At 63.5% G+C, this 27491-nt stretch overlaps 1 protein-coding gene across 1 annotated transcript; it reads right to left on the bottom strand.

The window, feature by feature from the left end:
- Positions 1 to 1164: 1164 nt before the first annotated feature.
- LOC111146751 (maestro heat-like repeat family member 5) lies at positions 1165 to 27491 on the bottom strand. The gene is given in 30 exon segments (XM_022502433.1): positions 1165 to 1223; positions 2327 to 2417; positions 3496 to 3650; positions 3889 to 3991; positions 6867 to 6989; positions 8408 to 8563; positions 9367 to 9543; positions 9955 to 10098; positions 10334 to 10445; positions 10634 to 10771; positions 11091 to 11275; positions 11571 to 11715; positions 12754 to 12908; positions 13147 to 13296; positions 14398 to 14492; positions 14560 to 14695; positions 15165 to 15269; positions 15859 to 15954; positions 18296 to 18431; positions 19107 to 19183; positions 19283 to 19405; positions 19561 to 19710; positions 20183 to 20302; positions 20664 to 20780; positions 21142 to 21255; positions 21257 to 21292; positions 21294 to 21317; positions 21771 to 21919; positions 24290 to 24441; positions 27301 to 27491. Coding segments are annotated over 30 exon segments (3714 nt in total).

Below are 27491 nucleotides of genomic sequence, written 5' to 3'. Positions count from 1 at the left end.
TTCTGCTTGGGCCTCATGGTTTCCTCTTCCACAGCTGCTTCTGGAGGCCCTTCATCGCCTGCGGGTCCTAAAGAGGTTCCCTGGTTTACTCTGTTACAAGGAAAGCCTGTCCCCGCATTCAGCCCCAGGAAAGCCTGTCCCCGCGCTTTCAGCCCAGGGGAACGAACTTAGTTTTTCTCCACGAAGTGAGCTTATCTCCAACACGATCGCTGAAATAATCCCTCCTTTCTCTATGGAGTCATCCTGCCGTCTCTACCCCGGACCCTAGGATCTCAGGTGTTCTGTCCATCTGCTCTTAGGCTGACACACTCTTATTTCCTGCCATCATTGCTTCCTAAACCCATTGCCCTGACTTGGCAGTGCGTCTTCCGTCCGGTCGTTGCTCGGTAGGTCCCGAGGCCGTGCTCTTGGCTGCATCTGGTTTCGGAAGGCTCGACTCCTCGCGCAGCCTCCCTTCACCGCCCCCGCAGCTTTGCTCATCAGTTTCTGGTCTCGGAGTGGATTTGGCCAGCTAACCAGACGGCTCACGGACGCTCAGGAGGCCGGGCTCCGCTCCGGGCTTCCCGGCTCCGCCAGGCTGGCCCGTGCCGGGCATCGGTGCTGGCGGTCTGAGCGAGCGTGCGTCTCAGCTCCGTGCGCGCCGGGCAGCCCCACTGCGGCAGCTAACAGAGCCTCGTCCCCTGCTGCCTTCCACGGGGCGCTGGACTGCGGTCAGCCCAGGCTCTGTGCCTCCCTCCCTCCCTCCCTCCCTCCCTCCCGGCCCCACGGCCTTCTGTTCTGTTCTCTCCAGGGCGTGTCCTGTGGGGTGACCTTACTCAGGCTGCTGGAGAGCCGGGTGCTTCCCGCGCTGCGGACATGCCGCCCAGCTCGTCGGGCCTCTCTGGGCGTCCCTCTGCGGCTTCCCCTCCCGTCTCCCCCACCTGCCTCCGCTACAGCACGTCTCCCCTTGAGGCCGAGATTCAAACGCAGCCACCGCACTTTCCTAAAACTCCGTCTCTGTTTCAGATCTGTTTGGCCATGTCTAGCAAGCCTTTATCTTCCGTCGTTTTCTGCTTGTCTTTGTGTCTCTTCAAATATCTCATGCGCGATCACTTGGTGCGAAGTGTACTTGTTAATCCCAGTCTCTGAGGATCCTGGGAGCCTGGACGGGCTGTGGGTCGGCTCTCACTCGTCGGCTTCTTTCCTCAGAACCTCCAACACGGTTTCGCTCGCCCGGCTGCATGCTGAGGGCCCAGGGTGCGAATCCCACCGGCCGGGAGCTCCCCGATCGCTGCTGCTCGGACCGGGGGGCAAGGCTGCCCGCAGGCCCTGCCAGAGCCCAGGCTAAGCACATCCGGTCCAGTGCTCCCTCCTCCGGCTCTGGGAACATGGCCCTGACCCCAGCCCGGCCCCCCAGCCCGGCCCCCCAACCCCCAAGGTCTTGGGTGCTTCCTGCCCATCATTCTGGCTATCGGCTCAGTTTTGGACACTCCTGCTCTAGAGACTTCCCTTACTGTTCTCAAGCACCAGCCACACATCAAAAAGTACATTTATCATCATCTACCCAAGAGCTGCCCCTGTTTTCAGGCTTCTCGGGAGCACTAGTCCGCACGTGGCGGATGTTGGCTGGCTGGTGTCCCCTCGGCTGACCCCAGAGTGATCTGGAGCAAGTCGCGGTCCCTCCCACCGTCCTCATCCCCTCTCCCACGGCACTGTGTCCTGGGATCCTGTGAGGCCGCACCCCGGTCCCCTCCCCCACAGGCTGCTGCACAGGGGACCCTCTCCTCCTTCTGACCATAGGAAGCAGGCGTCCCTCTCAGCGCAGTGTCACCCTGCTTCTCCTCCCCGACCCTCGCTGCCCTGATGCCGGGGACGCCTCCCCAGAGCTCGCACTGCTCCCCGCCCCAGGCCCTCCTCCTGGCACCGGATGCCCCCATCCTCCCCACCCTGCCTTCTGGCTCTGACCGCTTGGCCCCACGACCACGCAGGGCTCGGGTGGCAGGAGAGGGGCGCCGCAGGGCTCCCAGCAGTCACTGTTGGAAGAAGAGCTCCTGGCTCCCCGGGTGCTGGGAACAATCGTGGGGGACAGCACAGGCTTCTCTCCCACCCAGCACCCTACACCTCCATGTTTCCAGCAGACCCAGCACCCTACGGCCTCCATGTTTCCAGCAGACCCAGCACCCTACGGCCTCCATGTTTCCAGCAGACCCAGCACCCTACGGCCTCCATGTTTCCAGCAGACCCAGGCCCAGACTCGCCTGCATCTGCGGCTCCCCAGCCTCCCCCACCCCCGTCCGCCCTTCCCGCTCTCAAGGCCTTCCAGCCCTCCCTGCCCACCACCACTCACTGGCGACGTCCTCCAGCTGGCCCTTCTCCGGGATGCCCCCTCGCTTTCCTGGCTGGGCTGTCTGGGGGATTCCTGGGCCTGCAGACAGCTGCTGGGGTGCACGGGCACAAGCAGACCCCCAGCACCTTGGGAAGATCAGAGCCGTGTCCCACGTCTGACTCACGTGTACCAGGTGACTATCACACTTCCAGAGCTTTCTGAGCAGCCGCGGATGCCGTCCCCAGAGCAGCCACAGGGAGCAAGGGGGCCGTGGGACACAGCCGGATGACGCCTCAGCAGGGGCTGCAGCAAGTGGGAGGCTTTGCGGTGCCCAGCTGGAGACCGGAGAGAGAGTGGAGGGGACGGGGAGGGAAGCAGGAGGAGGCATCAGGCCGGGCAGCACAGGGAGGGGGGCACTGGGCCTCAGGGCCACGGATGGGGCAGGAGGAGAGGCCGGAGGAGAGGCCACGATCGGGGTGGGGGAGCTAGATCAGGCCAGGCACGTGGGTGGGTTTCAGAAGTTGGGGAGTCGGGAGTCACTGGATCTGGGAAGCACTGGGAGGGCGGGGGGTTCCCGGGCTGACCCCCAGGGCTCTGGGCTCTGCACCGGCAGGCGAGGTTTCGGCTCATGCGGCCGCAGAGGGGCTGAGGACCCGTGTCCTGAGTGTGTGGGTCTGGAGAGGAGGTGCCCTAGCCTCACAAAGGAGCGGTGGCGGGAGGGTCCAGGGCAGGGAGAGTCCGGGGAGGCCAAGGGGAACTCTGTCGCATTTAATAGAGAAATAACACAGCATATGCCGGGAGCAAGGCCGACGGCCAGGGCTCAGTGAGTCACAAACTGGGAGAGTTCACTGATGTCTTCCAAAACGCTGTGGTAGAATCTGCGGCTCATGGAGTCTGGGTCCTGCCTCAGGACCTCCACATCTGCGGCAGAGACCCCCAGCTGCTGCACAGTCCCCCAGGGTGGGGTAGGGCAGGGTGGGGGGCACTGCTCTGTCCCAGGAAACCATGCGGGGTGTGGGGGAGACCCGGCCCTGTCCCAGGTAAACATGCGGGGTATGGGGGGCACTGCCCTGTCCTGAGAACCCATGCGGGATGTGGAGAGACCCAGCCCTGTCCCGGGAGCCCATGCGGGGTGTGGGGGTCACAGCCCTGTCATGGAATGGAATCTCAAGGACAAGATGGTGGCCCGCCATTGGGACAGGCTGGTTGAGGGCCCTTCTTAGGAGTCGGGAGACAAAGAGGTGCCAAGTCCTCGGCCCTCGGGGCTCACGTTTCCTGAGGACATTCAGGTGGCCCTTCTTCAGGGAAAAGCAGAGGTCGGTGAAGTAGTCGTGCAGGAGGCCCCCTGGGGCAGAGAGGGAAGGCGGGGGGTTCACGGGCGCCTCTGGGGCCTGAGGGAGGCCGGCTTGGCAGGGACAGGAGGTCAGTGCGTGGCTGATGGGACCAGCACCCCCACCCCCTCCGGGGCTGCCCTCCCGGGGTACAGGAGCGCAGCCCGCAGTGTGGCAGCCCCAGCAGTGGGCGGTGGGGGGGGTGCTGGCGGGCAGCATGGTGGGGGCGGGGGACCGCAGGCCGGCACGTACCGATGAACTTCATGGCCGTCCGCCTCAGGTTTCCGTGGGGGCTGGCGAGGTAGTGCAGGGCCTGCATGAGGAACTGGGGATAGCTGCCGAAGTTGCTCTCCACCTGGGAGGGGAGGGGGACAAGGGCGCCCATGGCTACCCCGCCTCTGGGACCTGGCTCGGCCTGAGGCCCCAGCCAGCCCAGCAGTCCCAGGCCTGGAAGGACAAGGGACCTACCCTAGTCTGGGTCCAGGCCCGGGGACCTGGTTCCTGCAGGGGAGCGGGGAGAGGGGCTGGCAGGGCCCAGCTCTGGGGCAACAGCTCCTACTCCTACCCACCTCGAGTGGGAGCCCGTGTCAAGGAGTCTGGAACATTCCCCGTGGTCCCCACCACCCAACACTGTCCTGAACATCCTCCGGAGGCCACCTGTGCCCCTCCCAGCGGAGTGCCAGCGAGGGCCTCAGGGTGGGTCGGAGCCATGAGCAGGTAGCGAGATCTGCTGAGATCCTGGGCTCCAGGCTGGGGCCGGGCCTCACCACCAGCCTCGCACATTGTCCCGGGCACGGACTGTGAGCACCCCGGGGTGGGCGGCTGCTCTTCCACACAGTGGGGAGCTGGCCCAGGACAGGCGCCACCCCTGAGGGGGTGCACCAGGAGACACACACAGCCCAGCTGCCCAGGCCAGGCGTGACAGATGACATATCCTCGCCGACAGAGCTCCGGCCACCAGCAAGCCTAGCTGCGCCACCCAGCCGCACTCCAGGGACCACCATGTCCCCAGACCTGGCCGGCCCGAGATGACATTTCTTCCTCTTGGGCCAAACCCCAGAACTCCTGCAAAGTGTGGACGTGGGGAACCCTGCAAACCCAGGGATGTCTCCGTGGGGAAGAACAGGAAGGCAGGCTGCGGAGTGGAAGGCAGTGGGGACCCTGTCGCTCCCCCAACACCTGAGCTGCCCCAGGACCCCACAGTCCCACAGAGGCCAGTGGCGAAGGCTCACACGCGTCTCAAGAAGTCTGTAGCTGCTGAAATACACGGAGAAACGGACTCTGTGGGATTCACGACTGCAACTTAGTAACTTAGCAACTTAGTAACGCAACTTAGTAACTGTGGGATGTTGTAGGAGACGCGCAGCTCAGCAATCAGTAAGACTCGGAAAGTGGGTATCGGGCTTCCACGCGATCTCTACATCTCTTCCGCCACGCGCGAGACAGGGGTCCCCCGGGGTGGACATGGGTGGGATGGAACCAGAACCGGAAGCCCCCACGCGCCGTTTCCATGGAGGGGCACCCCACACACTGGGCATCGCACACGCCGCTGCAGTCTAGGCCATGGAGGCTCCGAGGGGAGGCAGAGGGAAGCCGACCGGGGCTCTGCCTCTAGCGGCCTGAGTGAGGAGCAGGAGAAGAGACCTGAACTGAGCAGTGGCAACACGACACAGACCCGTGTGAGGACCGGGAGCCGCACGGATACCACACAACCGGGGCAGCTCAGAGCCGAGACGTCAAATCCGTCCCAGGTCCTACCAGTGGGACGGTACGAAGGACTCCAGAATGGGGTGCACACAGAGAAGGACCCGCAATCCGGAATGACAGGGTACAAGAGCAGGAAAGAGACCATGGGCCACGGGCAGAAAGCACCCATAACAAGACTTGACGCCGAAATTCCAGGGATGGGGCTCCTTGGAGCAGGTAATAGCCCAGTGGGTGACCATAACCTCTGGGGACACCTGGAGCTCACCAGAAGAGAGCCAGACGCAGGAACCATGGCCAGGCCAGACCAGTGGAGGCAGCAGGAGGATGGGCGCCAGCAGGGGTGCTGAGGGTGGGGCAGAGGTGGGCGTGGAGAGCAGAGGTGGAGAGAAGACAGTGTGGGGCCACGTGGAGGAACCGTGGCACGCAGAGGGTCACCAGCACGGGCCCCAGGCAGGGAGCCCGGCCCTGCGCTAGATGGGGGGACACAGCCAACCCGCCCCTCCATCCCCACTGCAGATATAGCTCCTGGCGGCTCCCGGCACCAGCACCGTCCCCGAGCAGCGAGGGGTTCCTGCACCACACCCAAGTGCAAACCGCGGCCAAGTAACGCGCCTTCTATGCAAAACTCAAAACCGCACGACCAGAGACATGGGGAGCAAAGTCACAAAGTCATAAACTGGGCAAAAACACAAGTAACTCATCGAATTCCCACCCTGGAGCGCGCAAATGGCTCATCGTTCACACGCATCCGAGCACACAACCCACAACACCGCACCCGCTGGGCGGAGGGCTCCTCCCCTCGGCCCCGCCAAGCCCCACCGGCCCCCCAGTGAGGCGGCGCCCACGGGAGACATTGCTCTCCGGATGCTGAGGAGCCCGGCCTCCCTCTCTCTGGGCACCTTCGCCCCCAGACTGCCGGCCTTCCCCCTATCCAGGAAAAATGCACCATCTCCCAGCCTCAGTAGGACCCTCGGACCCCCACAGCCCCACCAGATCCCGCGGGAGCCAGGTGAGACAGCCTGCCTGCTGCCCAGCCCAGGAGAAGCCTGGACTGTGGTCCCCAAGCTGCAGGGAGGGGTCCCCGGGGCCAACTGAGAAACAAGCCAACTGCTAGAAATCAGAGCTGTGGTTTCTTGTTCACGTACCCCGTGCACGTCCAGCTCCTTCCCGCCCTCCTCAGAAGGAGATGTGGGCCCAGCGATGTCTGGCGTGAGGGGGAGTCCTGGGTTCTGGGAGAGACGGGGCCCTCCCCAGGTCTGTGCTGGGGGCGTCAGTAGGGGCCGACCCTCGAAGGCCCTCTCACCTGCAGCCGTGGGCTCTGCCGCGCCCCCAGGGAGCCAGCCCTCGGTTCACGCCCACGGGACTGAGTCAGAGGCCCCCCACGGGCTTTCGGTGCCTAGTCCGCCCTGTCCAGGTGCCCCTGAGAGGATGCCGGGCCTAAGCCCATTCCCAGAGGCCCCCAAGGGTGCACGGCCCCCATCTGTCTCCCTGGCCTCCTTGCGTCTGGGGCGCTGGCGTCTTACCATGTAGATGAAGATGTCGTTCTCGGCGCCCAGGCCGTGGCCCCATGCCAGCTTCCCGAACAGCTCCTTCCGAAACTCCCACTTGAGCAGAATGGCGCAGCGCAGGAAGGTGAGCTTGGTGTTCTGGGCCGCCGCGGGGAGAGACGGCCTCAGGCTTCCCCTCGTCGGTGCCCTCTCGGCTACGCCCCAACCGGCTGGCCTTCTGCAGCCACGCTGGCCCGGAGACCCTGAGGGTCCCGGCCCCATAAGGTCCCCACTCACAGCTGTGCCCATGCCCTGGAGGGGCTGCACCCCCCGGGGGGGGGGCGCCCCACAGTAGTGTCTTTACCCACCCGTACACCCCATGGTTGTTCCACTGTAATTCACAGGAAAACTCAAGGGGCCAGTGGTCACTCTGGCCACCCTGGCTTCCTTCCTGACCTTGAGGGGTTCTCTCAAGGGCTGGGGGACAGGCTTCCAGGAAAGGAAGACCGGCCCCTCACTCACCAGCACCCAATAGCCACAGCCTGTAGTCCTAGAACCTGCTAAAAAGTCTCTGTGTCCCTGTGATGGGCAGAGCCCTGTCTCTCCAGATAACCCCCACGACTTCGGGCTGTGGGGTCTCTACGGAGCTGATTCAGGTCACAGGGTTCCTGGGTGGCCCTAGGGTAGCCTGACCTGTGTCGTTATAAGGACAAACTTGGACACACACACAAGGAGACAACCACGTGAGGACACAGGGAGAAGACGTGGTCTACATACCCAGGAGAGAGACCCTCAGAGGGGACCAGCCCTACCCCATCCTAAACCCCACAGCGGCCTGAACTAAGACAGGCCTGTTCCCAAGCGGGCCTCTCCCTGCCTTGCTGAGTTGAGGGGGCACTGGCCCACCCAGTCTTTAAGCAAAGCCTCAGTTTCCTCCTAAGTGTACCTGCCACGTGCTCACACTATGTCCGCAGGAGACTGAGCGTCCCCCAACAACAAGGAGGCCCTGATCACAGGCCAGCCCGGCACTGCCCCTCCTCCTGTCGTCTGCTGGCTCCTTCACCAGGAGGCTTCTGGCCTCTGGGCACCTTATCCTAAGACTGCAGCTTCCCAGGCTTTATAAGCCCGCCTCCCCCAGGCAGCCTCTCCGGCTTACCCTGACACTCTCCTCCCAACGCCCACCTGTACCCCTCCACCTCCCACCGGGCGGGCCACACTGCTGCTTCTCCTCGTCTCCCGTCCACCCCCCTTCACTGCTTCCTCAGCCACGCGGGCTCTCAGCAGCCACCTGGCGCCAGGCCCTCTCTCCGGCGGGAGGGTCTCCTCTCCCGGTCAGGCCACCAGAGAAGGGTCCAGGGGGCTGGCTCCCGGGGGGATGGCCTGGAACTGAAGGAAGCCCCTCTGTGGAAAGAAGCAGTTTCCTGCGGGCTCGGGAGGGACCGGGGAGGGGGCAGCGGGCAGGCCTGCCTGGGTAGGGGTGAGGGGTCCGAGCCAAGGTGTTAGGTGACTGGAGGCCCCGCCTGGACAGCCGGTCGCTGGGGCCGCTTGCCTGTGCGGGCACGAGGCCGGGCGCTCACCATGGCCACGTCGGGGCAGGGGTCTGCCAGGTGGAAGAGCAGCGGCACCAGGGTCTGAAAGGCGAAGGTCTTGAGCTCCGGCCGGTACTTCCTGCCGCCGCTGTGGAGCACGTCTCCGAACAGCGAGATGGCTCCTCCCCGCACCGGGGCCTGCTCCTGCGGGACGCGGGGAGCCCTCAGCCGCCGGCAGCCCGCCCCCCACGTGCCCCTTCTCCCACCTTCTGCTCTGGCCCCAGATGTGCGGCGGCGGCGGCCTGGGCCCTCACGCCCGCCCTCTCCAGCTCACCGCTCGGACCTCGCCCTCGCCGCACTGACACTCGGGCCTGCCCCACCCGCAGAGCTGCCTTCTCTCCAGCCAGTCCCCGCTCCTCCCACCACCCCCTCCAGTGGCTGCAGCCCTCCTGTTGTGTTGGCTTCTTGTCCCCAAGGTTTCGCTCCGCTGTTCCGCAGGTTCTCTGTGGGGCCTGCCGGGTCGGAGCTGGGGCATGGGCCCTGCGGCCAGACCTGGGGCGGTCAGCTCTGGGACCCTGGCCGGATGGGGACCCTTCGGGCTTCGGGTCATCCTGGGGCCTCCACGGCCTTACCCAGCCTCAGTGACCGCAACTCACTTGCCGCTAGACACCTGCCCACCGGGCCCTGTGGTCCCTCCCGGCCTCGCCCCTCCTGCAGCCTCTGCCATCAGCTCCTGGGCTGCACTAGGAATCCCCCAGATCAGGGCCGTTCCTGCCCCGTCCCCCAAACCCCCCATCCCCCTTCCCCGCTCTGGTCCCCAGCCTCCCGGTGGAGGAGCAGGTGGCTTGGGCAGGGTCACAGTCCAGGCAGCCCAGAGGCCTCCCAGAAACTTCCACACTATGGGCCGTTCCTGCAGGGCTCCAAAAGACTCCACCCACAAGCCCCGGGGTGGGGGCGGGGAGCGGCTTCGGCTGCTCCGATTGGCTGCGCCGCCGCCCCGCCCTCACATCCTCGAACAGCGGCAACAGGTGCTGGGCCATCTTGAGGCTGGCAGCGCCGACGCCCTGAGTCCCCAGGTGGTGCAGGATGTCGCCCAGGATCTCCATCAGGCCCATGAGGTCCTTGGGCTCCGGCTTCCCGAAACGGTCCAGCAGCCCGGCCAGCCGCCCACGGAGCAGCACCACCTGTGGGGCAGGGAGGAGACACTGCTCCCTCCCGAGTGTCCCACCACCTTTTGCACCTGCCCCCTCCCCCGTCCGCCTCCCTGATGGAGCCCGAGGCTCTCTGCCCGCCCCGCCTCCCTGTCACAGGCAGCAGGGGACTGAGCCCTGGCCCTCGCAGGAACACCCAGCTGGTGTGGCTGTCAGGTGAGGAAGCCAGAGTCCCAGCCCCCCAGCCCACTCCATTCCAGAAACCCTAGGAGCCCCAACCCTAGGCGATACAGCGGGGTTTCCTAAAATTCCCACCCTCTCCTGCCTTGGCCTGACTTGACTTCCCCGCCTGCCCCGTCCAGTGGGACCATCAGAGGGGGCTCTTCTCAAATGCCTCCTCCCTGCAGTCCTCCCGGCCTAGGAGCAGGCAGACCCTCGTCTCACCTTCTTGGGGTGCATGAGCGTGCTGCTGAGGCCCTTCAGGCTCATGGCCCGCACCAGCTGGTTGGGGTGGTTGAGGCCCAGGCTCAGGACGCTGTCCATGGTCCTCCGGGACACGTACTGGGTGAGCTCTTGGCTGTTGAGAAACTGAGCAGTGTGGGCACCGTCAGCTGCCCGGGACCAACAGCCTGTAGCCCATGGAAGGTCGTGGGCTTGGGCTTAAGGAAGCATTTCCAGGCAGCAAGCGGGTCGGATGCAGAAAGCATAAGTTAGGAAGCCCCATATCGGAGGGTCCCAGAGGAAGTCCGATTCTCAGAACTTCTTAAGGGCCAGAGGACAGAGGCCAGGAGCAGGGGCAGGGCAGAGCCAAGGAGGGGCTGACCTCTGTGATGAGGAGAATGGCCACGATGTTGTCCCGTTCCTCGGAGCTCTTCAGGGAGATGACTGCCTGCCCCAGGACAGCCTTGACCTCACAGTCATAGTGGGCCATGGCCCTGGAGAGGCAGACACAGGGGCCCCAAGGTCTTCATCCTTGGCCAGGGGTTCCCCCAGCTCCCCTCGACCTTGCTCAGTCAGAGACACGGCCCAGGCAACAGAGTCTAGGGGACAGGTCCCAGGGTGGGGTGCAGGGGGGCCCCATGAAGGATGCCGTCTGGGCCGGGCCCCCCAGGCTCGCACCCACCTAGCCAAGAGGGTCACTCCCTCGGTGTAGGTTTCCAGATGCTCGAAGAGCTCCCAGCCTCGCAGCAGCTTGAGGTGGGCAAACACCTCCCAGTAGCTGGTGGTCCAGAAGAGACCCTTCAGGGCCTCCAGGCAGGTCCTAGGGGCACATGGGGTGTTCAGAGGAGGTGAGTCAGGGCTCCGGGCCGGGGTCTCCTTGGCTGCGTCCTCCCTCTCCCAGGGGAGCGGCCCCCTTCCAAGCTGTGTCTCGGGATTCCTGCTCCTGCCGGCTTTGGGCTGCTGGGCCCCTGCTCCCTGGACTGCGAGCCTCCAGCCGGGGCCGGAGTTCACCCCTTTCTGGGTCCCCAGCACTTAGCTCCGGGCCTGAGGCCCACCAGGGCCTTCCACGGGTGCATGGAAGGATGTCCTGGGGCCCGGGGGTGTGGGGCTGGGCCCCGAGGACGCATTAGAGGTCTCACCTGCAGGGGCTGAGGGGCTGCACCTCCAGGACGTCCTCCTCGTAGTCCGAGATGGCGTCCTCCGCGCCCAGCTCGAACAGGTAGCGCAGCTGGGTGAGCAGGCCCACGAGGATGCCCGCGAAGGCCCAGCGCATGGTGGCCTTGTACTCCCGGGTGTACAGGAGCTCGTAAATGGTGCCCAGGGCCTGCAGCAGGCGACAGAGCCGGACTCAGGTAGGCGACACCCTCACCGGGGCCAGCGGAGCGGCTGCCACCCCACCCCACCCCCACCTGGGCCCCTGCTGCCTGTGCCTGGTGGGGGCTGGGAGGTCCATGCGGGGTTCAGCATCGAGGGTCCTCGGCGGCTCCTGCTGAGACCCTCCTCGGCCGGGTCACCCGGGGATCCCACAGGGCACCCCCCCCCCCGATGACAACGCCGCTGCAAGGGGGAGCGCTGGGGGCACACTGAGGTAGGGGTGGGGGTGGGGGCAGGAGGCTCACCAGCAGGGAGATGAGCTCCGCTGGCTGGCTGAGCCTGAGGAGTTCCCCGGCGGGCCGCAGCTTCAGCTTCGCGTAGAGCAGGGTGAGCACCCTGCGAGCCAGCCGCGGGCTGCCAGCCAGGGCCTTCCACAGCGGCAGGACCTGTCTGGGGAGGCAGGGAGCCCAGTCCCGCCAGGGGTGGAGGGGCCGGTGGGATGCGACCCTTGGGACAGCAGGGTGACCTGCTCTCCATGTGGGAGTGGAGACGATTGGGCCCGTCGGGAGCAGGGAGCCCTTCCCTCGGGGAGCCCAGGAGGCTGTGTCCTAACGGCCAGTGAGGTCTCCCCCCCACCCCCGCTCAGAGCCCGCCGCCCAGGCTAGCTTTCCCTAACGTTAGAGCTCGTTCCCACTGTGCTGCCGTCCCTTGCCAAGTGACCTTCCCCAGCTTGCTTCCTCCCTGGGGATATGGGGCTTAGCCCTCAGGCGCCTACGATTAGATGGACTGGGCAAAGGGGCACCACACTGGGTGTGTCTCCCTGGGCTCATGGAGCTGCATGCCTGGGAGCCCTGCTCCCTATTGAAGGGACTGTGGCCCTGTGATGGCCTGGTGCTCCCCAAGAGGATCTCGGGGCCACCCTGGTCCCCCAGTGCCCCTCAGACTTTAGGCCACACACACACAGACCACTCAGGGGTGCTCTGACTGGGGCTACTCAGCAGCCCAGGGCCCCCCACTTTGTCCCGGGCTCCAGCTTCCTGCTGCTGGGCCCATCTGACATCCCCAGGTGCAGCTTAGAAACCAAACACTAGCCCCAAGGGGCAGTGGGGCAGTCTGTGTGTGGGCCCGGGGCCCTGGGCAGCTGGGGGTGCTGCTCGGGGCCAGTTAGGTCCTTTGGGTCACCCAGCTGACCTCCGAAGGCCCCTGCTGTTTGGCCTCTAAGGGCTCTCTGAGTCTGAGGGACATTTCCATGCCGAAAGCCCCCTTCCTGGGACTGTTGGAGCCTCCTTTAACTCCTCAGCCTGGGACAGCTCCAGGAACCCCCTGGCCTTGGTTCCAGAGTCTGGGAAGGAGAGGACAGTCAGGCGAGCGTCATGCACACAGCGGCCTGCTCAGGAGCGGGGATCTGCCCAGAGACAGTGTGTGGTGTCTGGTGTGGTGGTCCAGGTGCAGGTGTCTGCCTCAGGGTCATGGGCACAGGGGACCTACCTCTCGGAGGGGTGACACAGGGACAGTATCACCTCGACAGTCTCTTGGGTGTACTGAGTCCCCAACACCGTCACCACCTTCATCATGGTCTGCAGGACGCCCTTGAACACGACAGAGGACAGCTCCTGGAACAGGCCCTGCAGGATCTCGGCCACCTGCGCGTGGAAGGGCAGCGGGGAGCGGGTGTCACCGTGACCGCCTGGGGCAGGGCCCTGGGGCCTCGAGGAGGCTGGGCTGTGCAGTGCTGGGTGCTGGGGTGCCCTCCAGACCCACTGCCTCTGGGGCTCGGTGGCGCTGGTGACAAGGTGTACGCGCCCACGGGCTCACAGACACCCCGGAGGCGCAGCTGGCTGGCTGCCCGCTCCCGACCCGGGGCTGGCCACGGGTTGGCACCTGCTCTGTCTTGACGCCGCGGTCCTCCAGGAGCAGCAGGAGCAGCTGCGAGGCCAGGTCACACTGCGGCTGGCTGCGGCTGCCCAGCCTCTCCAGGAGGGTGAGGATGAGCTGCGTGTGCTGGGCCACCGTCAGGCTCTTGTTCAAGGCCTGGGCAGGGGTGCGGGGTGGGGGTGGTGAGGGGCCGCGGGAGCACTAGCCCCAGTCTCTCCTATGTGGGGCGAGGAGAGGGGACACGGCTCTGACTCCGAAGCGGAGTGAGAGCCAGGACGCAGATGTGCAGGGATCCCCGAAAGGTCCCCGCCCGGTACCCGTCTCCCCACCAGACTGTTGGTGACCCTCCTCCCCAGTTTGGCTCCATGGTGCCTGCTGGCTGCCGCTGCTCCAGACAGTTGCTCTGGGGATGGTGATGGGAGCAAGCGGTTCTATCAGGAGGTCAGGGCCCCCCAGGAGCTGCCTACAGCCAGGGACTGACTCGGAGTCCAAGGGCCCAGCCGATGTTTCGGGGGTGCGCTTCACACCACTGCACTCCTATGGCTTGAGCTGAGACAACCCGCCCTCGGCTCATCCCTGCCCACTCTCGCTTCCCTCCCTCCTCCTGAGCACACAGCTTCGTCCTCGGAACTGCCTGGGAACCCCTGTCCCGGGCTGTTTCCAGGGACCCCAGCAGGGCAGCAGGCTTCTGGGCACCCTGCTCCCCGGGAGGGCTCCCGGGAGGTGTCCATCTGTGTGGAGGCAGCAAGGGATTGTGGCTCCCATCCCAGCAGGCTGGGGTGGGGCCCAGGGACCCTTGCATGGAAGGCAGGGAAACCGAGGCAATGGAAGGGTTAGACACCCCCGTTGGAGGCCATTGGAGGCAGAGCTTGGACTTGAACCCAAACCCTTGACTCCAAGTCTTCCTTGAGGGGAAGATGGGCCTGGGAAGGAGACACCCAGCACAGGGAGGGCAGCGGCCAGATTCCGCCGCAGGAGGGGAAAGCGCGGGACAGTCCCAGCAGACCCACTAGTTACCCTCCTGAGGAACCACAGAGGAAGGGCCATGAGGGGCGCCATGGGGCAGAGGTCAAGGAGAACCTTAGACCCTGATTCGGCGGGGGGTGTGGGGGTGGGTGCTGTCTCCGGATCACAGGCGGGAGGGTGCGGCATCCGGCCCGCTCCACCTGCCCAGCCCCGCACAGAGGTTAGAGAACTGGAGGGGGCGCTCCAGGGGTCGCCGACCCGCCGTCCCTCCCCCGGCCGCAGCAGGCCCACCTTCACCACGTTGTAGCACTTCATCTCCGACTGCCTGCGGGCCTTTGCCTCGAAGTTCTTCATCTTATTCAGAAGAATGAACTGCTCTGTGCTCCCTGAGGAGGGGCATCTGTCAGGAGGCTGGGACCCTGGCGGCCGCAGTCCCCTGGGGGTCCCGCTCACCCTTCTGCTGGATCAGAAGCTGCAGAAGCAAGTAGACGCTCTGGCGGGAGTGGCTTCGCGTCACCAGGTCTTTGTCCCTCCACAGCAGCACCAGCAGGCCGAGCTGGTGGCCCAGCAGGGAGGGTGTGGCCTCTTCCTGGGGAGGCGGCGCGGTGAAGCTGGCCTGGCATCCAGACACCTCGCCCCGCGCCCCTGCTCTCCGCTGTCCGTCCCTCCGTCCTGGGCCCGGTGTCTCGCGGGCCAGGCGTCTCAGTTGGCCTGCGCTCTTTGTTCCCTGGGCCAGAATGCGCTCCCTCTGCCACCCAGTCTCTCTCCCCACCCTCCAGGTCTTTGCTCCAAGGCAGCCTTGCCAGCAAGATCTACTGGACTGTGCTATTTGAACCGCAACCTCTGCCCCAGGACAGGGGCACCACAGGGCCTTTGTCTCATCCCCCAGCCCCATGCCTAGCCATCGGATGCTCAGCGAATAGTGACTGCGAGACTTGGGGCAGAGGGGCGGGTCCAGCAGGGAGGCAGGAGGGCCCTGGGGGGTGTCCTGGCTCCTCCCCTCACTCGCGCCCCTCCCCTCCTCCCCGCAGGTGCAGGGCGGGGTGGGGGGCACTCACAGTGAGTGTCACATAGTCCACCGTGTACTGGAGGAGCAGGAAGGTGGTCTGTGCCGCCCTCTTGCGCTCGTGGCTCTTGTCTGACTGAAGCCAGGGCTCCATGTGCTGCGATGGGGAGGGAGCCCGTGGGCCCTCGACACCCACATCTGGCCTTGGATGCGGCCGCTGGGGCCAAGTCTCAGTGGGGCGATCGCAGCCTGTCCTGCCCCCGGGTGGTTCACCCCTCCAGGTCTGGCCACAAGCCCAGCTCCCTTGGGTGAGGCCAGGTCTGGGACCACGGGACCCAGAAAGCCCTGGGGCGGCCTCAGCGGCCTCAGGGGCTACAGCAGCGGTGGGGGGGGGCAGACAGACGGGAGCCGGGAGGTTTGAGGGCCTGTCTCCAGGCTGTGTGAGGGCCCACATCCCATAGTGAGTCTGTCCCTCCCCGCCCTCAGGGACACCTGCATTGGAGGTCACCAGATCAAGGTCACCTGATCCTTGAAGAGTCCTTAACTCTTTTGAAACGCCCGCCGTTGCCTTCGTGAGAGGACAACCCCCGGAGCCCTCGGGTCAGCGGCGTGGGGCACACGGGCCGGCCTGCCCCGCCCCCGTATAGGAGGGACCACCCTGAGTGGACCTTAGAGAGTCCAAGGCCCAGATCGAGCTGGGCAGCGAGAGCCGCCAGTTCTGCGCCCTGTGCTCCGCCAGCCCGCACCTGCAGCAGGAAGCCCATCTCGTCCATGCTCTTGTTCTCGGAGAGGAAGCTCTGGAGAAGCAGGTCCAGCGCCTGCATGGATTTCTTATACAGCGCCTGACGGGGCGGAGTGTGACCCTGCGTCAGGGTGGCTACACCAGCCTCTGTGGCCGACATGCTCGTCCTCCCTCCCCAGGGGCTCCAGGAACTGCCTCCGATGAGAGCTTGGTCACTGCTCCCTGCGGGGCTCGGGGAGATGTCTGTGACATCCGTGCTGGACCCTGTCCTCACCGTGGGCCCCAGGGAGGACGGGCAGCACCCTTGTGCCTGCCAGGTCTTCCCGTGCTAGCTGCTGCGGTGTTCCATCTGCCCCCAAGGCCTCAGGAGGGGACCGAGCCCAGGGAGCCACAGATGTCCCTGCGGGCACACCACCGGCCCAGGCTGCACCCCGAGGCACTCCTCCCAGCACAGAAACAGAAACCAGAAAGTACTCGGAACTGAGTGAGGACGAAAACACAATGTGTCAAAGTCGATCATCTCCACAGATACGCAAAAGAGTCTGACCCCATCCAGCATCCGCCTCGGCAAACGAGCTCAGGAAACCAGAATGAGAAGCGAACCTCCTCAGCCCGACGGGGAGCATCTGAGGGCCCACAGGAGGCCGCAGCCACGGCCCACGGGGCGCTGAGGTGGGGGCTGCCCCATCAGACACAGGGCAAGAGGATGTCTGCTCCCACCCGTGCCCGTCCGCGCGGCGCAGAAGATTCTAGCGAGTGCGGGAAGCCAAGGAGATAGGGCAGGCATCCACACTGAAGAGAAAGAAGGAGACCCTTTATTCCCAGAAGCCATGCATAGTCCTACAGAGTCTCCAAACGGCTCGTCAGTGGTTCAGCAGAGCTCCGGGAAGGTGTAGGATCAATGTAACGAAGTCAGTTGTATTCCTGCATACCGGCAATGAACAAGGGGAAAGGAAAATTTTAAATATTACTGGCAATATCAGAAAAGTATGCAAAATACACAGGAGAGAATCCAACGAAAGGCGTGCAAGACATCACACACGGAAAACCGGGGAGTTCTCGAGGGGCTCAGAGACCACCGAAGTGAACCGGTCGGCACGTCGAGTGCCTCGATTACAAGACAAGATGACTTCCGGACGCCAGTTCCCACCGATCTATCTACGGACTCAGTGTGCGTCTAGCAGAAGCCGACCTGCTGGTTCTGTAATTCAGATGGAAACACACAGAATCTAGACACGTGGAAACAGCTTTGAGAAAGATGAGCCAGTATGGAGGACTTCTACCACTTCCGAACTTATGCGAAGCTCCCAGGGCAGGACAGGGTAGCCTTAGCACAAGCAGATGGACAGAGCCAGGCGAGCCCGGGCGGCACAGGTGGGGAAGCGTCCGACCCTTGGTTTCATGCTCTCCGGGTCCTGCGATCAAGCCCGAGGTCAGGCTCAGCCTGGAGTCTGCCTAAGGCCCTGTCTCCCTCTGCCCCTCCCCGTCCTGTCCTGCTCCCTCACTCGCCCGCGCTCTCTTGCTCTCTCTCAAACAAATAAATCCTAAAAAACAAAATGAAACAAAGAACAGATCAACAGATCTGCAGACCAGAGTAGAGGCCAGAAACGGAAGCAGACATGTGATCAGTTGATTTTCTAGAGGCACAAAGGTGACCCAGGAGAGAAGGGATGGTCTTTTCCACCCACAGGCTGGGCTCTGGGTGGTCCTGGGTCAGCCAGTGTCCACACACAAGAAGCTAAGCTCCGGTCCAGATCATACCCGCATAAGAGCTCAAAACGTCATGGGCCTGAGGGTAAAACCTAGGAGACAAATCTTGGTGACCTTGGTTGAAGGAAAGAGTTCCTTAGTACAACCCAGGAACATGATCCCTGAACGGGATTGGCTGGACGGTTCACTGCCTGCTCTGCTTTATTTTCATGGGACCAAACCCAAAGTCCTCAAAGAATAACGATTCCTGGGGAGCCACGTCCCCCAGCCTCCAGTTGGTGCACCCCGAAAGGCGGGTCACCAGGACTCCACTTCCCTATGGACGGAGAGCACACCGGCCCGCACTCTGGGTACCTGGGACTTGCATGGGGTGGATGTGTGTCTCTGCCGGCCCCTGGGGGGACAGCACACTGGGCCCAACTGGTGGGGCAGCAGAAGCTGACCAATCGGCAGTCAGGAGCGGCACACGCTTGGGGACTGCTTTTACGCTCTTGTCCTCTCTGAGCCACAAAACATCAGTGGGCAGCACGGAGATCGGAGCACCACTGCAGGGACAGACCTCAAGACACAGGCCCTCCCAGGGTAAAGGCAAGGCTGCAGCAAAGCAGGATGAGAGCCGTCCCGGGCCAGGGTTCTCTCCCATGCTCTTCTCGCTCGCACAAGCAGCAAGGGCTCGGCAAGCCAGCCCAGCACCCAGAGACGGGAGAGCAGCCCTGGGAGCAGGCAGTCACCATGACGTCCGGGGCCAAGTCTAGCAGAGGTAAGCAGCTCTTCAGCTTCTCCCCGGGCGGGAGCACGAACAGGGTCTGCAGGCAGGTCTGCAGGATCTGGGACTTCACCATGGGTTTGAGACTCGGCCTCAGGCTGCTGGAAGAAAGACCGAGATTGCGGACTTCTCCCCAGAGCCCATGGCTGAGACAGACTCCCAGCAGGGAGAGGCTCTCACAACCTAAAATCAGAAGTGGGTCTGGATTCCAGAAATTCCTTACACTCTGGCTTGGTGGGGGGACACTGTTAGGGAAAACAGAGCTCATTCAGCCTGGGGAGGCCATCCCAAGGCATTCGGGCTCACTGGTATTTGTGAGAAAACGTGGTGCAGCCGTTGTCAGCACCGTGAATGGGATCGGGGTCAACCAGTGGAAAAGGTCAGGGCCAGAGTATAACCAGTGTTAGGGTTCAACGTGTGACCAGGATCAGGGTGTGTGGCCAGGCTCAGGGCTCAGAGTGTGACTGGGATCAGGGCTCAGTGTGTGACCAGGGTCAGGGTCAGTGTGTGACCAAGATCAGGGCTCAGCATGTGACTGAGGCCAGGATTTGGTGAGTGACCAGGTCAGCGCTCGGTCAGTGCCAAGGTTAGCAACCTGTCTTGGATAGGCAACAAGGCAAATCAGTCCCTGATGGTACCTGGCTTGGCTCTAGCGGGGCCAGCCCCTCCCACCACTGTGACCCCTTTTCCACATCCTGTCTCCTCACACATGGACTCCCACCCCGTCCACAAAGGACTTGGCCTGTCTTCATTCCTGGACCCCAAAGGAGAGTTACCTCAGTTTCACAATGACCAATATGACCTTCTGCCGGAAGAGGGTGGCCAGGAAGTTGGGCTCCTTTTGAAGGATGCGCTGGTTGGGGGGGGTCAGACAACAGGTGCTTGGCCATGAGTCCCAGCCCAGCTCCCCATGCCGGGCGCCCTGCTCACTGCCCCCGTGGGCACCGCTCACCAGGAGGCACTGGATAAGGTCTGGTATCTGAGTGAATTTGTGGCTCTGGGTGCCATCCTCCTGCCTGAGAGCTTTCGTAAGCATTATGGCCGCTGAGAGGAAGCTGGTTTTCAGGATGTTGTCCTGTCCGTGCAGAGTCACGGACGCTCAGCAGGGGGTCCCTTGTCCCTCCTGCCTCCCCCGCACAGCCTGAGCACCCGCCTGCTCAGAGGCTGGGCTGCCCCCGTGCGCACGCAGACGCCCCACGCCCCTGCCGCCCGAGCCAGGGCCGGGCTCACGTAGCAGCTGCAGGAGAAGTAGTAGACCATCCTGGAGATGATGTTGTCCACCCAGGGCAGGATCTGCTCCCGGGCGTGCAGGGCCATCTGCCCGTAGCACAGCAGACACGTGCTGCTGACCCACCTCCAGTGCCTGTCAGGGTCTGGCTGCTGTGGACAGGGAGCTAGTCGGTCCCACACTCTGGTGCCAGCCCTCCCCCGGACACCCCCAGCTCCCTCGCCCCTCCAGTCGGAGCTGCTGCCTCTCCAAGCAAGCCAGGGCCTCTGAGGGTCTCCCGTGCATCTGCTCTTCCCGGCGAGGAGCCGAGGGCCAGCAAAACACAGGGGCTCTGCGCAGACCCGCAGGGGAAGTGTCCTGGTGAGGAAGCTGGGGTCAGGGCAAGCCCATGGTCCCCAACCGTCAGACCCCCGAGGCTCCGGATCACACGTGTGGGGCCCCAGCAGCCAGGCTCACAAGGGCCAGGCCACAGCAAGAACCGTGACGGTCTGAGAGCCATGCACCGACCCCTCAGGGAGGCAGGCAGGGCAGCGCCCACGTTCCCAGCAAGCCAACGGAAGCTCGGGGCGCCCGCCAGACGTCTGCAGGTCCCAGGCCCTCCTGCCCGCCGGCTGCCCACTCTACCGGGCACTCTGGGGACGTGAAGGCGGTCCTCAGAAACCTGGTGCGGCCCAGGTGCTCCAGCAAGGCCCACACCGCCTGCAGGTGCGAGGAGGACGCGATGCCGATGGTCGCCGCAATTCCCTGTGGGGCCGGAGGAGCCTATGAGTTGGTCCCCATGCGGCTGCGTGGGGTGCACTGCCGTCTCCTGCCCACGCCTCCCACGGGCCCTTCAAAGGCAGGCGGGGAGCCCACCCCGGGCCTCAAGGGCACGCACCCCACTGTGGCCAACAGGTCAGGATGAAGCCAGGCCACAGCTGCCATCAGTCCCAAGGTCACAACCAGGCAGGCCCTGCACCGGGCGCCCCCTGTTTACCAACGCAGTGCTGGGCGCTGTGGGAGTCGCACAGCGGGGGTGTGGAGAGCCGAAAGGTCAGGCACCCTGAGTAGCAAGGCCCGTGCTGGGGACTCAGGGCCCCCGGGGGTCCGAGAGCGGCAGACCCACCTCCCGCTGGCTGCTGGACTGGTGGGACAGCTCCAGGAGGTCTGCCAGGTGTCTTCTCACTAGCTCCTGGTCCGTAGTCTCTCTGAGGATCAGCCCAAAAACGTGGAAGAGGAAGGTCTGGGAGGAGGAGGGATGGAGCAGGCATTGGGCTGGCGGCAGGGTGTGGGGCAGCCGCCCCCACTGGGTGAGGGGTGAAAGACGTTGGGGAGCACTCCCGGCCGCTGGGCCCACTGCCTGTGTGAGACTGGGGGAGGTGCGTGGGGTCATCGCAGCCCCTCCCCCACCCCCACCTGGCGTTGCTTCCCAGCTGGGCCTGGGGTGCTGTCCCTGTGCCCAGAGCTTCGGATCATGACACTCCCCACCTAGGGAGTGGGGCCGGCGGGGGGGCCTTAACAGCCACGTGCTCTGCTACAGTCAGAGCCTCATGGGGGTCTCAGAGACCACAAAGGACACGCTGGCAGCATCACCCAGGACTGACCTTCTCCAAAGGCTGCTTGAGTTCCAGGTTCAAGGGCGCCAGGAGCTCCTGGACGCCAGTGTCAGCCGCCTCCTTCCAGATGAGCTGCAGGTAGAACACAGGGCTTGGGCCCCACCCGCCCCACCCCAGGGAGCTGGACACCAAATCCATCAGGAATCCCCAAGGATGGTGGTCACCTGTGGGTGAGCAGGGAAGACAAGCTACTGCCAAAAGGTAAGGGGAGATTTGGGGGTGCTACCCTCCAACAACCCACTAGGGCACTTGCTCCAAGTGTGATTCTGGCCGTGTCTACTTCTCCTTGATCCCTGGCAACCCCCTACCTGTAGGACAGAGGCTGGTGGGCCCCTGATGGCCTGGTCCCGCTGGCATCTCCTGAGAGTGCTCCCCAGGCCTCTCCTGCCACCATCTTGCCAGCCTCAGGGCCTTTGCACAGACTCTTCCCCACTGGCTGTATTTCCCCTCCTCCCTGCCTCTGAGCAAGAGTCCCCGAGCCTGGGCTGGCCTTCGGCCAGATTCCGGGTCCCGAAGCTGAGCTCTCTATGTGCTTGGAGCCGTCTCCCTCTGTGGGCACCCGTCCTCAGGCAGAGGGGGGTGTCCTATAAGGGTGAGCGGGTCTCCCAGAGTCCCACCTGGGTTTGCTCCTTGATGCAGAGGTGGATGGTGTCCAACACCACGTTCTTCTCCAAGACAGACATGGTCCTGATTTTGTCGATGAGGGCTTCCTCCTGGAGCAGTCTGTCTTTCAGGGGCTCCTCCAAGATCGCCCTGCCTGGCTGACCTGCAGACCGCAGAGAAGCAACCCTGTGTCGGGGTGCCAGAGAGAAGCTGCACCCCCAGTCCTGGCTCTGGCTGGGCCCCTCAGTCACGTGGCCTGAGCGACTGTCTTAGCAGTGTGTCTGCGTCTGCGTCTGCGGGAGAGCGGTGGGAAAGCAGCCAGCCAGAAGGAAGGCCAGAAATGCAGAGGGCAGACGCCTCTCGGGCCAGGGCGCTGGGACACAGCCGGGAGGCGTGACCACCTGCAGAAGCCAGCCCCCCAGCAAAGGGAACACGCCTCGTGACAGGAGTACCGAACTCCAGCCCAAGAGAACGGGGACCCAAAGCTCGTCATTTGGAATAAAAACTTACGTCCCTACTGTACTTGTGACACCAGAATAACCAGCAGGCAGTGACGATCCTGGGATTCCTAAATGACAACTGCAGACATACTGAGCAGACTGGGCTTTGCTATTAGAGAGATTCTCTAATATTCTAATATTCTCTCCCAGAGGAGAGAAGGGCTTTCTCAGCGGGATACAGAGACCGAAACAGACAGTTTTCGGGCTAGCGACGCAGTCAGCACAGCCCGCCACGCAGGGGACGCAGAAAATATTTTTGCTGTGTGTACAGCAGGTCACTATTACTGCATAAGGACCTCTCCTACGACCGGAGACGGGGTGGAGAGATGCCCAGAGGAGAGCCCGGCCGACAGAGAAATGAGAAGATGGGACCTCACTGCTGCTGCTGCTGCTGCTGGTTAAAGAAACGCAAATTAAAACCACCAGAGACGGGGCACCTGGGTGGCCCAGTGGGTTAAAACCTCTGCCTTCAGCTCAGGTCATGATCCCAGGGTCCTGGGATCGAGCCCCACGTCGGGCTCTCTGCTCGGCAGGGAGCCTGCTTCCTCCCTCTCTGCCTGCCTCTCTGCCTCCTTGTGATCTCTCTTTCTGTCAAATAAATAAATTTAAAAATCTTTAAAAAAAGCGGAGGGGGGGCGCCTTGGTGGCTCAGTGGGTTAAGCCTTGGCCTTCGGCTCAGGTCATGATCTCAGAGTCCTGGGATCAAGCCCCACATCGGGCTCTCTGCTCGGCAGGGAGCCTGCTTCCTCCTCTCTCTCTGTCTGCCTCTCTGCCGACTTGTGATCTCTGTCAAATAAATAAATAAAATCTTAAAAAAAAAAAAATTAAAAAAAAAAAAAACCACCAGAGACAGGAGGTTTGTGTCATCGAGGCCAGGCTGGAGGGGGCAGGGTGAGAAGTGAGGGCATTTTCCCACCACCGGGGCCAGAGGGGGCAGGAATTCATCCTCTTCAGAAGAAAATTTAACAGCAGGTCTCAAGCATAAGTAAAAATCACCTTCAAAGCCACTCGGCCAAGAGGCTTCCTGTCTCAGGCCCCAAATACAGCCTGGGAGCGAAGAGAACCGTGAGAGAGGTTTCCAAACGCTCTGGCACTTTGCAAAGGTAATCGATACTTCTTTGATCAGGAAAAACGAGGCGGGAGCGAAGCCAGGGCCCCCCAGGAATGGAAACAAAGTCAGGCCTGGTGTCAGGTGTCGCGGGCCGGGAAGCAGCGTCACCTGCGGGCTCTGCCCTCCCAGCCACGGCGTGCCCCACAGTCTCGGGCCTACTGGTGTGTCCCAGCACACCCACTCGGGGACCCCCACCCCAGCGGACACCCACAGCCAGGGTCACTGCTTAAATCGAGAGCCAGGCCCAGGCTGCCTTTAGGCGGCCTCACAGGTGGCACCGCCCCCTGCCCGCTGGACCCGCCTGTCCGGCTATCCTTCTGCTCCTTCCTTCATTCAGTAGAAGTTTGTTGAAAATCTGCTATTTGCCTGACACCGGAACCACAAATAACCGCAAAATGCTTGCGTTTACAGCACTCGCAAGGGTCTGGGCCCCCAGAGCGGGCGGGAGACCACCTGCCACTCCCTTCCCAGGGTTGTAGGCAGGGCAGCGCTGAAGGGGGACGCCGGGTGTCCCGCCTCCCGTACCTGCACCCCAGGGCTGTGACCCTGACTTCGTGGGTACATGGCCAGCTGTGGCCCTTCGCGTCGCCGCAGGCGGGCAGAGCAAGTCTCCAAAACAAGCCTTGACCACTGGGTAAGGCTCCAGAGACCCTGCCTTTCTAGAAGTTTCTGTCAGGTGCAAACGAGCTGTCTCCACCCCCGGAAGATGTGAGACCCCGGCACCCTCGGTGCAGCCCTAGGCCCTGCGTCCCTGCCCTGCACAGAGCAGATGCTCAGACAGTGGACACCGAGGGGCCTGAAATGAGGGACGGGGTGCACTCCAAGCCCAGGGGACTAGGACAGTGCCGACCAGAGACAGCCCAGAAGGCCCTTGAAGGCCCTGGACCCCCGCTCTCCACAGCCCCCTGCCCACCCTGCTCACCATTGTCCTGCTCCTGCTCCTCTGTGGGCAACAGGCAGCTGGACCTCCACTGGGGACAGTGAGGGTCATCACTAGGAGCAGCAACCATGGACAGCGGCACCTCCTGGGAGCACACGTCCTGGGGTGGGGACGGAGGGTAGGACCAGTCAGACCTGCTCAAGAGGGGCCAGACCGCACTGGGGCCCCCTGCCTCAGTCAGTCACCCCAACCCTACCAGGTACCCCCAGCAGGTCACCCAACCCTATCAGGGGACCCCCACCTCAGTCAGTCACCCCGACCTTACTGGGGTCCCCAGGGGACATGGGAAGGAGGGAGGGATGAGGTTCCTACCTGGAGCTGACATCCAAGGCCCTCCCACCTTACCAGGCCCCAGGCTCCCCTCCCTAGACACTCTGGGATTCCGAGTCCTGTGATTGTGTGGCAGTGACCACTCGGTCTGTACACTCTGCTTCCCACTGTCCGTACAACTACAGCTCAGGGGCCTGACAGAGGCGCCAAAGAAGCTTTAGCGTCTGGCCTGAGCTGGGGGAGGCGTCATGTGCCCCATAGCAGCCTGGCCCTCCCCAGCCCTCACCACCCCCCGACCGTCCACACCCAACCACCCGTCCACTAGGCTCCCCAGCATGAGGAGATGGCGAGGGGCCTGGGTCTGGGGTACCTTCTGGTACAGAGGGCCCAGGACAGGCCAGATTCTGCATTTCTAAGAAGCCTCCAGGTGCCCCCGATGCTGCCAGGCTGGGCTCAGGGGCCGCCTGGAGGCCCCACAGACCCTCTCTGGGCTGGACCTATGTAACCCAGATGCCTGCAGATAGACCTCCCTCAAGGCCCTGACCTGGGGGCTCTTCTTCTGAGAGAGGGTACCTCTGAGACCATGGCCACCCTAGGGCTCTGGCATCCTGTGGACCCCCTCCCGCTCCCCTCACCTCAACTCCCTGGGGCTCCCCAAAACTGTCCATTGGACCCCCAAAGGACCCTCACACCTCTCCTGAGCCCTGGCCTCTCTTCCAGCCTCTGCCGCAGGCCTCCCAGAAAGCACGGCCTCCAGGGGGCCGTCTGGCCCTCGCCCACCAGCCCTCACCCGGCACCCTCCCCTCTGGAGGCAGGGGGCGGTCTGCACCCCAAAGCCCCAATGTGTATGGGGATGAACGAAGGCACGCAGACCCACAAGTCTGTGCCTGCGAGTGGATGCACCCAACGGCGAGCAGAGGAAAGCGGCCAGCCTCTCCCTGAGCGGCGGGCACCTGGGCACCTAGTGTTCATGAGTCAAACCTGTGTCTCGGGACCTCGTGCCCCTGTGAGTCTCCCTGCTCCTTCCCTCTGGCCACCTTTCTGCCCTCGCTCGACAGATGTCCGGGGGTCCCTCTGCCCCAGGCCTGGAGGGTGTGACAACTGACAAGTTCAGCCCAGTCCTGCCCTCTGTCCCAAGCCACCCTCGGCCAGGCGTCCCCCACATCCCAGTGTCGGACCCAGACTTCTTGCTCAGACGCTCCAGTGCCCTGTTCCTTCAGGGGCCGCATCAGCCCCTTCCCTCCCCGCCCCGGCTGAGCTGGCTGTTCCCTCAAGTGGGGCCCCTGCGACTCCTTCCCGACCCCAGCAGACCCCACTCTTGCTCTGGCGTGACTCATGCTGACCCGTTCCCGAGGGCGCCCCCCACACAGGTGCGGGTCCACACGCAGACCCCCGTGGCCTGTGCTCCGGCTAAGGGCTCTGGCTGGGTGTTGACGTGTTTGGAGAAGACAGTTTTCCCTGGATGTTGAACCCCCTTCTTGCAAATTGGTCCCCCAAACCCTCTTCATGCTTAAGACAAGGGCCATAGTCATCCATTCCAAGCCTGGGATCGGGCCGGGCTGCTGTCAGGGACAGTGGAAGAAGCCTGGGCGGGTTTCCTGGAGAAGGTGAGGTGAGACCCCAAAGTCAGAAAGGGCACAGTAGACCTGAAGAGGTAACGTTAGGGTGGCTCATGGTAACCAAATCCCAAAGTGGATACTTTGGCCAGAGAGGGCAGAGGTCACCTGGGGAGGCAGCTGGAGGAGGGGCGAGGGCGGGTCATCCCTCCTCCTGCAAGACCCCGCCTCTCCCTCCACCTCTGCCAGATCAGTGACCACCTGGCTCCCTGCTGCCCGCACACCCTCCATGCCGGGTCCCCTCAGCTTGCAGGCCCTAAGCTCTGGCCCCCCACTCCATCCACCCCTGCGGGGGTCCCCACGGAGGCGGGGGGTGCGGCAGCCTGCAAAGCTGCTCAGGCGTCCTGCAAGTCAACTTGGCAACGAGGGTCAGGCTCGTCCCAGAAACGCAGATGAAAGATGTTATTCACCCATAAACATTGTTTAAAAGGTCACCGAAGACAACAGTCCCGAGGGGGTGTCTGCCAAGACCCCCAGAGCGCACAGTAGTTGACTGGGAATCCTGCTGCTGGGAATCTAATCTACAGAAAAGTGAGAGATGCTTGAACGACTCAGGACTCAAATATGCTTCCTGGGTTTAAAAAAGCCAGACTTGGGGGCGTCTGGGTGGCGCGGTTGGTTAAGGGTCCGACTCCTGATTTCGGCTCAGGTCATGATCTCGGGGTCCTGGGACGGAGCCCTTAGTGGAGAGTCTGCTTCTCCCTCTCCCTCTGTCCCTCCCCCTGCTCACACTCACGTGCACACTCTCTCTGTCTCTCTCTCCCAAATACATAAATAAATCTTTTTTTAAAAAGCTGTGCGTGGTCAAAACCAGAGGAAGGAAACTGAGGGCAGGGGTTAAGGTCATGTTCGTAAAGACTATCCCATGGTGTGGGAGACCTCTTAGGATCCCACGTGGAGTCACGAAGTCCTAGGATTCTCATGGAAAATTACAAGCAGTCTCGGGTGCAGGGTTCGGGGGGCTTTGCCCCCACGCCCCCTCACTGGGGTACAGCCCGTCTGTGGCGGGCCCAGCTGACCCTCTTTGGAGACGGAATGCCCATTGAAAACTGAAGGCAGTGCAGGGTTAGAACAAAGGTAAGGACAAGACAGGTCAGTGGACAATACCTGGGGTCCTGAGGGGGCTGGGCCAGCTCCAGAGCGGGGCGGGGAGGGCTGCACGGGGCACTCTGCCCAGGTCTGAGGTCCAGGGAGCCTGAGAAGACAGGGAGGGTCAGGCCTTGGAGCAGCCTATGTCGGCTCATGGGGTAGGGGGTGGGGGAGGGCAGGACGCAGCCCCTCTGGGCGAACCAGGGCAT

This window comes from Enhydra lutris, unplaced genomic scaffold (assembly GCF_002288905.1).
Source record: "Enhydra lutris kenyoni isolate GAN:26980312 unplaced genomic scaffold, ASM228890v2 scaffoldscaffold14, whole genome shotgun sequence".
In the NCBI taxonomy this organism is placed as follows: Eukaryota; Metazoa; Chordata; class Mammalia; order Carnivora; family Mustelidae; genus Enhydra; species Enhydra lutris.
Note: the sequence above shows the minus strand (reverse complement) of the source record. Positions and strands in the feature narration are given on the sequence as shown.